The following is a 14,300-nucleotide window of genomic DNA, read 5'->3' on the forward strand; positions in this document are numbered from 1 at the left end:
TCTAACACTCTATCTGAATACTTATGAAAAGTGTGAGTCGACCTGAGAAGAACTCTGCGATATCTCCGTAGTACAGTGCATATAAGCAGGGGTTTAATAAATGTAGCACATATACAGCTCATATGTTTTTCTTACTAGACAAGGCTAACACTAAATATTTACCTCTATCTATACACCTATAATAACATTCCGTAATAAATCAAAAGTTGTAGTTGTCGACCTTTAAATTCCCATAGGTTCATTTTAACCCAAATGCGCGCGCATTCTTATTTTCCATCTAAGTATAAGTCCTTATTAGTTACAACCTTGCCACCGTTCTTCAGTGTATCAGAGCCTTTTACAGAGAACTTACGCCAGTTTTAGTTTCGCTATGTATTTATTACGAAGATCAACAAACTTTTAATAATGTGGGTGGATGTCAGCGGACGTGAAAAGCAAAGCTACTTGACGCAAACTAACGGCTCTTTCATACCCGGGTAAGTTAAAAATTTAAATTTGTAACAAAATTCATGTTTTCTAACTTTGCGTGCTAATTCCGTGACGACGACGTTCAATTGATGTTGTTAACTGTAGTGTAATTGTTACTGATTTAAAGTGAGTCAAATAGGAATTTATTTATTTATAAACATAAGAAAACGAAGAACACTGCAGTTCAACAGACGCAATCTCTCCCAGGCAACCTGATTTGAGAGGGTCTTTTTAGGGTGCTACTGCCCGGGCAGTATAATTATAGAAATTAAATTGAATATAAATATTTCAATAATATCATTGTAATTGAGATGCTCTTATAACTCCGAGTTTAGAAATTTTCTATTTAAAAGTTTTTGACAGAAGTATATTTTTTTTAGTCTAGACACAAATATAATTTAGTACTGAAGAGTGTCAATGCTGCTATTGAAGTTTACCTGTTTATTACGTTTACCTGTTTATTTACCTGTAAGGAAACCTTTTAATCCTAATTCGCTAAGTGTTTAATAATCCAGTCGATATCAAGCTTAGACTAAGCAGGTTCGCTTGCCGGTTTTTCCACCTTTTATTTCAGTAAGAAAATTGGTAATTCTGCAACATTAAAAAATTCATACGAGAGCTTCGTTATCAGATAATTATGATTGGAGCAAATGGATAAAGGTTTATTTTCCAGCCCACAGTAAATTTTTTAAGGCAATATGAATATAATGGAAAATTTAGGCTTAATACTTAAACTACATAATTGAGCCATACAACTTAAACTTCATAGAACGTACACACCTGATAATAAACGGTATTTAGTTGCTTCTATCTTATAATAATTACGTTTTGATTCACTTCACATTTTCGATAAAAACCTCTTAAAACTTTAATTATTGACGTAACAAAGTTGTTCATTAATTTTTAACTGTTTTTTAACTTAGTTTAGAAAAGAATCAACAATTTATAATTCATAAACAATGTATATCGATTAATCTACCATTTGAAATAATATACTGGACGATTCTTTTAATTATTTCTACCTAACTCAGACTGATTACGTATGCCATTAAAAAAACCGTGGCACTTCAACACCTGACCTTGTCACCAGATATCTGAATGATTTGAGATAATTTTTAATAGGCACCTTCATAGTCGATCTGCCCAGTGTCTGACGCATGTCCTTGACATTAGGGCTAAGGCATACCTAAAAGTTTCCACGTGATGTTTTCCTTCTTCGTACCATAGAAAGTTAGTTGGCCATGATTCAAACAAACAAAGAATTGTCGCACAATTCGGTGGGTTCACAAGAGAATTTTTTTGGGTTTATCGTATATATCATAGACAACGTTGTTATTTAATTTTAGACTTATAAAACTTCTAAGTTTAAAATGAACTTTAAAGTTTAGTTACTAAAGTTATAGCCACCGAAACTTAATAAAGTTGCGAGAAGTTATTTGGGCTGTAGCCAAAACTGTTCAAAGTGTCATCGCTTGTAAATTTTAACTGTAACTGAATTGTCCTTTATTTAACGTTAACCTAATGGTACAGTACAAACCAACAACTATAAATAAACACTGTTACATAATGATTACATAGTGAAAATTAAGTAGAATTATTACATATTTATTTTAATTGTCAGAAGTAGGCCAGCTGTTAAATCATTCAAGCAACCTTCGGCTTTTTTTAACTTAACCTTGCAGAAAGCCTGTGACATGGTGCCAATCGATTACAGCTTGTAATCAAACAGAAATCATTTTTCATTCCCCACGCAACACGCAAAATCTTACGGTATAAAAGAATCGGCTATCACATACAACGAATAGTAAAAAACAGTTTCAAAAGAAAGGCAGATATTTACCATGTTATCATTTCCCCGCGACCTCACTTTGACCTTAACCCATGAATAATTCATTTAACTTTCTAGTTCACGGGTCAGCATTTAAGTCTCAAAATAACTTCTCAAATCGCATTGTTTAGATGATTGATGTTGAAGTTTCTATAAATCTGATTAAGTGGTTTCTGTGGCTAATTTTTACTTTGGCAAATTGTAAAATGAATAAAAATACAAACATAAATGTTCATATATGAACACATGTGTTCACAAATATCAATTGTTTCTCATGCTCATGCTTAATTACCCACATAATAACTTCAAAGTTTCTATAATGACTACAGATTCCCACATACCATGAAACAGTGGTGAGTCTATCATTATGATTTTATCACATTCGACGTAGCAAGGCCGTACCGGTCGTTCCGTTCCTGGCACAACACTATCTCATCCATGATATATGATTAGTGATGGGGAAAATTACAGATTGCTAAAATAGATACCTACATTGAATACGATGTCAAGAAAGTTGTTTCTTAGGCAATTGCACAAGTTTTGGCAAGGAAATAACTTACGTTTTCTTTGTAAGTATTGCTACTGTGATTATTAACTGTCCATGGGTAACCCAAGTGAGTGTAATAACATTCGTGGTTGTAAAAATATTTCCAATAGATCTAATTGCAGCATTACAGCAATCAAATCATAACGGATATTTTTCTAGTGTACTTTCTCTATTGAAGTGAATTTAATGTAGCAATACAACTGATATATTTTACGTCAAATGATCAAATTACCTTACTTAGATATCTAACATTCGAAACGTATCAACAAACCAACTTATGTTTTATTTTAAAACAACTTCAAAAGAAGGAAATTCATTCGACGTCCGCGTCGGTAAGAATTTATTAAGGATAGAGATAGAAACCAACAAATACTGTTACGCCCTAACCCAATAACCTATCTCAATCCATTTTTGACCGTCAAATGATTAACATCTTAATCCAATGACAATGTGTGCCATTAAACAATCGACGGATTGTAATAGCCATCTGTCGATACAAGCTATCCATGGTAGGGCGGATTGGTATATCAAAATGGCAGTTCAACTATGCCAATATCCTATCATAAGATTTTAACCTCAGCGATCTACTACTATGTGAATGTTTAAAAAATACAGACAGCTTAAATCTGTGTTCTAGAATCTAGATTATAAGGTTTCCTATGTAAAAAGTTTATGTCACCTAAAACCTAATCAGTATTTTCGTATCGTATATCAAACTGTACGTGGGAATCAGATTACAGTTGCCTTGAAAATCGCGTGCTACCAGCAATTGTAAACATGAATTATATCAATAAAACTGTTTAAAGTACTTTTAACTATTAAACATCTACTAGTGTATTATACTATCTCTAATAAGTATTCGATGTTAATACAAGCTTTCATTGGAAATATTTTCATTTTGTAATTTTACTTCATTTAATTTTGCTATGATAGTCGGACAGGCTAGTGTTTTTAAGTAGGATCTTTCTACGTTTTGTTCTTTTTAGCTGTTTTTATTATTACTTAATGTCCTATTACCCCTAGGTTGGGCAGAGGGCGTCCATAGTGAGTGTCCATCGCGTTCGGTTTTGGGCCTGGTATTTCACCTCGCTCCAAGTATTTCCAGCTCTCTTTGCCTCAAAAGTACGAGTTCAGGTTTTCCTGGTATTTTTTTTTTTTATTTATTCGCCCAAGCGAATACGTGACTGTATCAGGAAAACCTGAACAGGCACGTCAATTGTCTACAAATTATCGACTTAATGAGCGATAGAAGAATCATTTAATTCGTCGTTAAAATAGGCAGTAGGCCCGCAGACTGTGAGGAAATTACTTACTATTTTCTTGCTCATGGAAATTCCAACACGGTGCCCCACGGTTTTATTTTAGTCTAGTCTATGCATATGTTTATAATTCCCACGACTGTATCTATTTTATTATTTTTTGGTTTTTAGTAATTTATCTTAAACATTGCAATGTATGTTTAACATAAAACCGTTTAACTTAAAAAGTTTTTTTACCTATTTTTATTTTCTAGTTTTTAGTTTTTATTTCGCATTCTGTTTAATTCATTTAGTGCTTCATTATTGCAAGGTTTCTTGCCCGTTAGTTTATTGCAGTCCAACTCCTCTATATATTGATGGGATTGATAAAACCTACGTTATCCGCCATTTTGTAGCGGCTGCCATCTTGGATTTCAATTTTTTATAGTATATTGTATTTTGCTTGTTGAGCCCTTTCGTTTAATACCCATATTGATGGGATTAATAAAACATAAATTATCCGCCATTATGTAGCGGCGGCCATCTTGAATTTATAATGATAATGAATAAACATAACTGTATTGTCACCAAAATCCAAAGTGTATACAAAATTTCAGATTAATAGGTTGACAGGAAGAGGGTGAAATTTGAATAACTAAATTTGACCCAAGAATAATAAATAAAACAAACGGGATGAGCTAAATAAAACCGTTTAAAAATACGTCGAAACGATGACAATTTATGACAGTTCAAACGGATTTTACAAGAATGTGTGCATTTTTAAAATCTCTACACAAATGCTAATCGAATGACGATGTTTCTGTTTAATTATTTCAAATGCCCATGGAGCGCTGTTAAAAATTTTAAGTAAATAAATAATAAAGTTTTACATATTTCATTACATTTTACGTATTGTTCGTATTATTTCACAGTACCGAACATATCGAACTAAACAAACACAACTAATGTTTGCCTTTCCAAAGAGTCTAGATCATTTAAAGTATGTATTTAAAAGCTTTAATTTTAGAAACATAGGCTTCGTTATTATATAAGACATAAAAGCATTGATATATACTTATTTGTAAACTATATGTAGTATCCTGTATTACAACTTGTAGAAAGACCCTTTCTAGTCCTTTTTGGTATATAATTTACGAACTATCGTCTCAATAGGTATTAAATATCTTCGTAATTGACGTATTAATACGACGACGGCGTCCATGCGTCGTGTTGTCTATCTCCCTAAAATATGGCGAGGGGGCCGATGGCTGGCCATGCGTCATACTTGTGAATGGGTGACTCTGTACTGGAATTCGTGTATGCGGTGATTTTAGTTGTGTCTAATACGTTTTTGCGTGTTGTTCCCACGAGTATGTAAGTGCGTGTTCCTATTTCACCATGCCTCCTGCTGATAGAGGAGAAATCTTTGTTTTTAATTTTTTTCATTATAGTCCAAGATCCCAGGGCCGCCAGACGTTTTATTTTCTGACGGATGAAACGTTGTATAAAAAAACTTGGCGATTAAAAAGAGTGGCGGAGCGGTTATTGCCAGTTCTTCTCTTCCGTTCTACGCCTTTGAATTGAGAAGTGGCAGTAAATGTAAATTTACAATAAAGTTAATATTTTTGACGTTCATAAGTGTACTTGTTTACCTATACTAATAAAGATATGTTCGTTTGTTTGTTTAAATAGATAATAAAACAAACAAGCACTAAAGGCAGCTCAGTCAGCGAGGAAAATACTACATATTTTGATATTTATCCAGCAGTAGAACCCAGATCTGGGTTCATAAACGCTTAAAATAAGTGAGGAGCATAAACTGGTTTCACTTTACGTCAAAATATCAATTAAGCTTTAACTTTTTCAAGTGAAAGTTGAAACTCCTTCAGGTGTTTAGTGTTTGAGGTACACAAATGAAAACCGAAATAGCCATTCACTGTCTTTATTGTAAGCACTATATTACATGGCGGGTTTAGGGCGACTGACCACTGATCTGATCCACGTGCCAAATAGATTTACGAAATAATGATACGTAGACATTATTACAAATGGACATCACTTTTTTTACGCGTAGTAAGTGGTGTAAGAGCTCTTTGTACTAGATTCTAGGTTAATTGACGTTCTAGAATACAGGTCAAAAATTTAAATCTTTTTATGTATATCATTACCAAATGTACGCACATAAACCTAACAACTACATATTTGACATTTTTCAATTGGTAAGAGCTTTGATAAAATATGGAAATTAGAAAAAGGTAAGCATATATTTATATTAAAAAGGTGAATAAGAGAGGAGACTGAAAGCTTCACATAGTGAAATAATGACTAGTCCAAGTATTGAGGAAGAGTATATTTGACGCAGCGACCAAATTATAGCTGGTAAAACGGCAGGGCTATTAAATTCGCCTTTAGTATGTGATGCAAATATTGCGCGATATTCTCTCATCAAAACATACCTTAACTGCAATCGCAAAGAATCGCATGTCGGGAATAAGACTGCTGTCACCGCAACCGTTGGTATGCAAAATAGCGAGAAGGATATGGGCAATGTCCAAGTAAAAAACAAATGGAAACATACCGTGTGTGTTATACAAAATGTCGCCAATCAATCAAATTACGGAAATGAAACGAAAACAATAACACGGTTTTTACTTATATGTATTACTTAAAACGGTGTAATTCTCTCACTTTACAAAGAGATGTCTTTGAAGGCAATTATTTTAATTACCTATTTAGCTGTGACTACAGCTTTACTTGATTATAGAAGATGTTTACTACATCGCGGAAAGTGTAAGTATTATTTTCTCTCTCTCTCTCTCTCTCTCTATTCGTCATATTTCATTATTTCTAAGTTCTTGCATGCTAAAGAGTACAAGAAAATATGGGAGCAAATTTTACACATACACACATCAATTAGTTTAGCTTATTATAGTAGCTTATAATAAAATAATTAAAAGATCTCAGATTAAAGTCAATCAAAGTGCAATAATTTTAATAAAACAATGAATATTTGTATTTCATTTATCATACCATTAAAAATTACTTTATTTGTATACAGTAATTTTAGCGATTCTTAAGGCAATTTCTGCCACGCACCACCAAGATGTGGAACCATCTGCGCACTGAAGTATTTCCGAAACAATTCGACTCGGGTACCGTTTTAAAAGGCCGGCAGCGCGCTTGTGAGCCTTGCGAGTGTACATGGGCGGCGGTGTCCTCCTTCTGCTTGTCTACCTCCTGTAACATAAATAAAGTAATTTATTATACAAATTGATTCATTAAATTATGTAAGACTTGGATTCGATCCCGGATAAAAATTAAAATCAGATAAGTTCAAGACCACCACACACATCCACATCCATGTCATTGTAGATTAAACACAGTCAGCAATATTATTCATGTATATTAGTTATATGTATATGTTATGAAGATATCATGATTTTTACAGGTGTCTCATATTGTCCGCGTAAAATGCACGCGTATCACACGCGATGTGATGGTGAAACTATGACACAAAAAACCTGCGACTCACCTGAAGCCTCTCTCTTGGGTATGAAGCGTTCAATAAACAGATAATTTTCCTGTCTGATCATAATAACATGAAAAAATAAAACACTTTCTGAATTTTGTCTATTCTCTATTAACATAAATATGCACGTTCCGGAACATGCAAAATTTCAACATTAAAGATTTTACTTTAAAATAAATATACCTTTTTCTCCGGCTAGGTGATTCATGTAAAGAATTTATAATGCTATCAATAAACACTTTTAAACATATTTTATTGTGCACCTAGTAATGTTAGCAATATTACTAGCTGAAATAAAAAAACTTTGGTTTGTAGATATACCTATAGATTTTTCAAGATCTCTAACTTCTATAATGTTTTTATATGGCAATAGTTTTAATTTTATGCCAGTTTCAAGTAAAAACTTTTTTGATGTATAATTAATTGCTGATTACGTCACTTTATTTAAAGTCATTCTAATAGATACAGTAGTCTGTGCACTGTGATTTGTTGAACAAGAATATTATTATAGGCTACACATGCGGCTGGTCCCGATGTGATTGCAATGGAAACTTGGTGTATGATGAGAAGTCAGGATTTTGCGTGACTTTAGAGTTCTGTGAACAGAACAAGTTCCCTGATGAAGTGAGGCGAAAGCATGGAGATACAGATATGGAAACCCAAAGGCGGACAAAAATACGACCCTCGAAGAGGATTAAGATCCCCGATGACGATCCTTTAGTACATTTAACGTAAATAAATAATAAATCAATTTTTCCCCGAATCTCATTATTGTTTTATTGACGTGTTTATTGTGTTTCATTAAATAATTACCATTACTAAAGCTTAAGTAAATTTAAATAAGTTTACAGATCCATTGAAAGCTGAAACTCTTTATCTGCCCTATCCTACCTAAAATCTTTAATTACTAGGAAATAATGTATGGAATGTTTAATCTCTTTTTATATAATTCTCGTGTCACAATGTTCATTACCATCCTCCTCCGAAACGGCTCAATCGATTCTTATGAATTTTTGATGCATATCCAGTAAGTCTGAGAATCAGCTACGATCTATCTTTCAAACCCCTAAGTCTAAATATTATCCACCTCAATTTTTTTTAATGTTAAACCATTTTTTTTTATATTTTTATGATACAACATACAGGTATACATAGAACCCTTAATTTTCACCAATCTACGATCAACCCCTTTTTTTATTATAGTAGATAGTTCTTTTCATTGAACAAAATAAATGTTTACTGGAAATAATATCCATGGCAAAACGACGTTTGCCGGGTCAGCTAGAGTTAAATAATAAAATTACGCATAAAATATTCTTTTTCGTTGTTGGTAAAGTGTATAAACCAGTGCTTCCTAGTATCGCAGAAATCAATCACTTATAAACAGCTAAGACAATCGCCACAGGCAATTCCGAGTCATGCTCACTTTGTTGTTCTTGTGTTTATTGAAAACTTGTGAGTCCATGTATTATGGTAAAGTTGGGAGTCCTGGATGCCTCATGTATAACGGAACATGTAAGTAGACAGTTTCAAACATTTATACAAATATAAAATTATTAATAGCACTAAAAGACTAGACTAAAAAAGAACAAAAGAATTTTACTGAATATCGTAACAATTGAAGTCTACCGTTTTACTTCTTGCCACGCACCACCACTTTATCAAACCAGTTGCCATCCCAGGTATAGCTAAATTGTTACTATTTAGGGGTAAAAAGTACTATAAAGACCGAGAACTCACTTGCAAGTTTTCAGGAGTTGCAGGAGTCTCAAGGCGGCGGAATTTAGTTCTATAGGCCGTTCAAGTACTACGTAAGCAAATTTACTGCTATTTAGCCTCCCCCCCTCTTCTCTTGTCAGAAGTAAGCAAAGCTCTCAAAAACAATACGTAAACGTATAATTTTTTGTAGAATCCTCGTAAATTCATTTCGTTTTCAAGCGTAGACAATGTGTAAAAACGTAAATAATTACTGCTGGCGCAAGACCAAAATTAATAAGACCATCAAATACCCCGAGTGTGTGAACCGCCTTCGTGATTAATTCGTCCCATAAAAAACTAGATTTTCTGTCCTAGAATAACATGTAAGGAAAATGACGCGGGTGGGATATTTTTACGAAACCAAATATCATATTAGATTATCTTTAGAAAAATAAGTGAACTAGCAAATATGTTTTTTGTTTTAAATAAAAAAAATAAAGCACTGCATTTTTTTGTAACTGAACTTTACTTTATTCAATTAATTTCAGAAAAGTATTAGGTTCAGTTCTCGGAGATAAAACGTTTTGCTGTTAATTCCTATTGTTCTGTTAATAATATCTTCCAGGTGTGGACCACTGTCCGGAGTACATGCATAGATTGAACAGCGAATGCCGTCCGACTCCATCGCAACGCACTTGCGACGAACCAGTCGCATTATCAATGGGCACGATTTGCGACTGGTCGCGATGTGACTGCGACTTTCCATTCGTCCTCCACCTTCCCTCAGGATATTGCTTCGCATATGAAGATTGCCCGTAATAAAATCATGTTCAGATACCGTTAAATATAACACTTTATTGGATAAATCGTATTGTGAAATCATTCGTGTTTTATTGCAAATATTACGTTACCTACCTAATAGTGATAATGAATATTATTTTCAATTTTACTACGAGATTGTTGATCATATAATATGACATATTAGTATTCAATCGTCACACTTACCGAACGTTTACCGAATTAAACACATTCAAATACTTATAAAAATAATTAGATTTTATTGATAACCCACAGTTTTTTTTAAAGATATATTTACATTTTTTTAATTTTCGTATATGTATATACAAGGAACATTATGTAATAACGAAGATAATTTACTAATAATTTATTGTTTGAGGGAATGTGTGAAGTGTGAGGGTGTGTAAAATCGTATCATAATTAGTTTTAAGATTTATATTAATATTGTTAATAAACACAATAATAATGTAAGGACTTATGAATTTTGTTGGAAAAAAATTACCGTCACTTTTATCAGTTACGCGCCATCTTTCTTGATTCGATTTGATATCAATGATACCAATAATTCTATTACAATTAATGAAATTCTATAAGATTCTTAGTAGTATGTAATAAGGTAAAATGAAATAATTGTGTTTTGTCTATGCATGTCTATGATAATAAAAGCCTTTTATTAAAGTTTATCTAATTGATTTATTCAAGCAATTTCTGTAAAGTTGCATACAGTAGATCTTTTTTCTAAAAATAAGATCATAAAGAAGTTTCACTCCTTATGTGTACTAGTTACACACACATTTTTTATAATACTATAATATTATAAGCCTCAAAAAAATAATTAATCACCTTTATTTACCTGCAGTGAATAGTAGCTATGTGGAGTAGGAACTCATTTTAGGTTATTTGGGTTGACGGCATTATTGCCTCAATCTACTTGTTTATATTTTTAAGTATTGGTAACAAAATTTTCAGGTACACTGGCCACTGTCCCTTGCTCAAGTTTCGATATGGCAAATGCTATGGGGATAACACTAGGCAAATTCTTCGAGAAATACGATCAAAGGGTCTCTTCAAGTAAGGACTTTAATCGCACCGTGTTGTATCACAGCTTATCTTCTAGGCACTTATGCACTTTTAATACTTCTTGGCGTTGTAAAATCATGTTAAATCTATAGATGGATTTACTAGCAGGCTGGGTAGGCTGGAGTCTAGGCCGACGATTTTTAAGGCGGCAATTTATTTTTTTTGCTACCTCATAGAAATCAAAAAGATTTCCGTATGACGGTTTTCTGATGTTTTATAGATAGAAGAAGTCTACAACAAATTTTGCCCAACCCCCCAACCAGTAATCGACCCTTTCGTCCTCAGCTCACACTTTGTATGAGTGAAAAGAGCGAAATTGCAGAGAGTGTATTTCCCTCTTTCCTCTTCCCCCTATAAACAATTTATATACAATATACATGGGACATGACAAAGAGTGGGAGTGTGAGAGTAGGAGTTTGACATGAGGCAAAGGCTGCAAAAAATTCACCGCATTTATACGTTGACAATTTATAAATCCGCCACTGGTTAAATAATTTATTATACAATAATTATCAAAACAGAAATACAGTTTGATAGCTTGATACCAATCTAAACTTGAGCACTGTCAAAACTTAAAGTGACATTACGTTTAACATTCCAAAATGAGTTTAGTTTCACTCTATGAAGTAGGAGGGCTTTTTAAATGTCTCGCGCTTTACAAATAGGTTTTGTTAACACACGCAAGCCTCGATTAACTAATTTGTATGTCATTTTTTTACTGACAGTGACATTTGACAGCTATTTGAGTGTATTAAAGTAGTAAAATACTATATTGTGATTTGTCTATATACAGTACAATGATCATTGTTTTCAGTAAGCCATTGGAATATCGTCCAAGGGACAACTACGAATTGGAAAATATGCCAAGACTCGACGCAAAACGCGACGTCTACGACGGTTTAAAGCATCGTCAGCCGACATACTTGACTGGATATACGGGATACGTCCCTGGGATGAACTTTGCGTAATTATGTTATTAAAGTCCTATATGTCAAACAAATAATCGTTCAGAAATGTATAATTTTGTAAGGAATTTACAGAAAAGTTTAGTTAAGACACGTGTTTTAATTAAAGCACCGGGCTCTTGTTTTGTTACTTTCAAGAGGGAAACAGATATGGTGAGGGAGGTCATATCTGAATGTGATTTTTTGTACCACTCGATTAGCGAGGTTGTGGTTGTTGAGAACTATATCGAACTTGCATACAAAAATGTCGAAATCGGTATTGCTACACGCAGAACTTAACAAGGCATCTCGCCAAGTGTCATTATCGTCAAGTTTGTGCGTATAGTACTGTAGCACTTGAATGTTACAGAAATATTTATAAATTATAACAATTTTACACAAGATGATTGTGTGAAACTCAATTCCAATATTATGCCAATGTTATAAATGAAATAAGTGTTTTACTCTAAACAGAATTATCTTAATTAATTTTTGAATACAAATTCCTTAGGTATAATACCTGCTGTTTTAATAAAAATAATAATATTCAGGTACGGTAAGTCTTACGGCCGCACGGCAGATGATTGCATGGCAGACTTTTCGCGAAATCAACGTCAATTGAAACGGAAGGCAGATTTGAATAAAAGTTATGTGCGATCTCGAAGCGCACCTAAAATGGAAACTATTCACTCAAGAGACGAGATCAGAAGAGATCTCAACAGATTTACCGAGATCAATAAGTATAAGGGTAAGGAACATTATGATAAGTAGGGCTAGAAAGACTTCCATAATATTACAGAAAGCTTATCTGGCGCATTATCGGCATAGCTCTTTCGAAACCAATCAACATTTCATAGACACTGAGCGAATACTACACCTACCTACCTTGATGTTTCGAGTGCTTTTCAGGAAGATTAGTGTTGAACGTTGTAACCTCTTTCGCATATACCTAATATGATCTTTGTAACAGTTATTATTTACTTTTTGATGCGTTAACTTTTTCGAAAACTCTGGGAGAAATCTATCAATTACGAAATATCGTTTGCGTTAAGTATAATATATTTCTTATTTATAATATTTTCCTCCTGAATTCTTCCAATCTACAACTCTTCTACTGCACGACAAAAACATATTTATGTCGACTTCTAACTTCTTAGCACAATCGCTTTAGGAAAATCGAAACCGAAAATAAAAATAATTAATGTATTATTTCAGAAAATACAATATCACCGGAGTTTCCACCCATCGCTGGCTACACAGGTCATATACCACGCATCAAGGGATCAGAGGCATCCCTAAGCCAACGATATCATTGTGCCGCAAAACGCGGATTGGAACTCATACAAATTGAACGAGAAAATCGAAAAGAACTTCAAAACGCCGACGCAAATATCCGGGCCATTATAAAACCTAACGACAAGAAATACTCTTATTGGAATTGGGGATAGCATACGGGTAGAAGAATGTTCTTTACTAAATATAGGTGAACATTCTTCTTAACATCTTCAAAACGAGAATCTACGCGTCAGTATTAATCGATTGTGTGATGAAAGATTAAACCCAAGAAGAAATTGATGAAAATTTGTCAATTACGGGTGTGGGTGTCTGTTTTTTGGAGGTTATTTCGGGATCCAAATAATAACGTATGCAAAATACAGATACTAGCAAACTGCTTGAGCATTAAACAAGGTAGTGGGGGAAAGTTTGCAGGGCGGGATACAACTGTCAACTGATTTACCAATCACGCGATCGATACGTCACTAACTCACTATCCCGCCGCCGCCCCCCCATTGATGACATTTGTTCAAGATGTTTGCCGGTATCTATGCCCAATTTCATTAAAAAAATACCATTATACATAATATTATTAATAGGTAACATAATATCATATTTACCAGTATTACTTTTGACTTTTTGCAATAAATATAGAAGGCATACAAAACCTCCTTCAAAATTAAAAAAAATAATATCAGTTCAGTATTTAATAGAAGTTTAGTGTTTTTGTTATATTTTCGATAAGCATTCCAAGAGTATATGCATGATACTCCTTTTGCCAATGCAATATATTTACTAGTGCAATCGTTATTTACTTATGTAAATATGTAGCTTTGTACTAAGTGTGACATGTAAGAAAATAAAAACAAATTTAAAAAGATATCGCTTTAATTAA

General features: G+C 33.3%; 2 protein-coding genes across 3 annotated transcripts; both read left to right on the plus strand.

Moving 5' to 3' along the window:
- Window positions 1-340: 340 nt before the first annotated feature.
- LOC110995056 (protein FAM166B-like) lies at window positions 341-14,041 on the plus strand. Of its 2 annotated transcripts, XM_022262024.2 has the most exons (5): window positions 341-476; window positions 11,076-11,177; window positions 12,001-12,150; window positions 12,682-12,878; window positions 13,346-14,041. In XM_022262024.2, the coding sequence occupies exons 1-5, from the start codon at window positions 406-408 to the stop codon at window positions 13,576-13,578; spliced, it is 753 nt and encodes a 250-aa protein (XP_022117716.2). In that variant the 5' UTR covers window positions 341-405; the 3' UTR covers window positions 13,579-14,041. The 2 variants fall into 2 exon arrangements, with proteins under 2 accessions (XP_022117716.2, XP_022117717.1); XM_022262025.2 differs by lacking the exon at window positions 11,076-11,177.
- LOC110995057 lies at window positions 6,600-8,362 on the plus strand. The gene is made up of 3 exons (XM_022262026.2): window positions 6,600-6,871; window positions 7,530-7,631; window positions 8,122-8,362. Exons 1-3 carry the CDS (start codon window positions 6,781-6,783, stop codon window positions 8,343-8,345), a joined length of 417 nt encoding a protein of 138 aa, XP_022117718.2. The 5' UTR covers window positions 6,600-6,780; the 3' UTR covers window positions 8,346-8,362.
- Window positions 14,042-14,300: the final 259 nt, after the last annotated feature.

The sequence above is a fragment of the Pieris rapae genome, chromosome 4, assembly GCF_905147795.1.
Source record: "Pieris rapae chromosome 4, ilPieRapa1.1, whole genome shotgun sequence".
Classification (NCBI taxonomy): domain Eukaryota; kingdom Metazoa; phylum Arthropoda; class Insecta; order Lepidoptera; family Pieridae; genus Pieris; species Pieris rapae.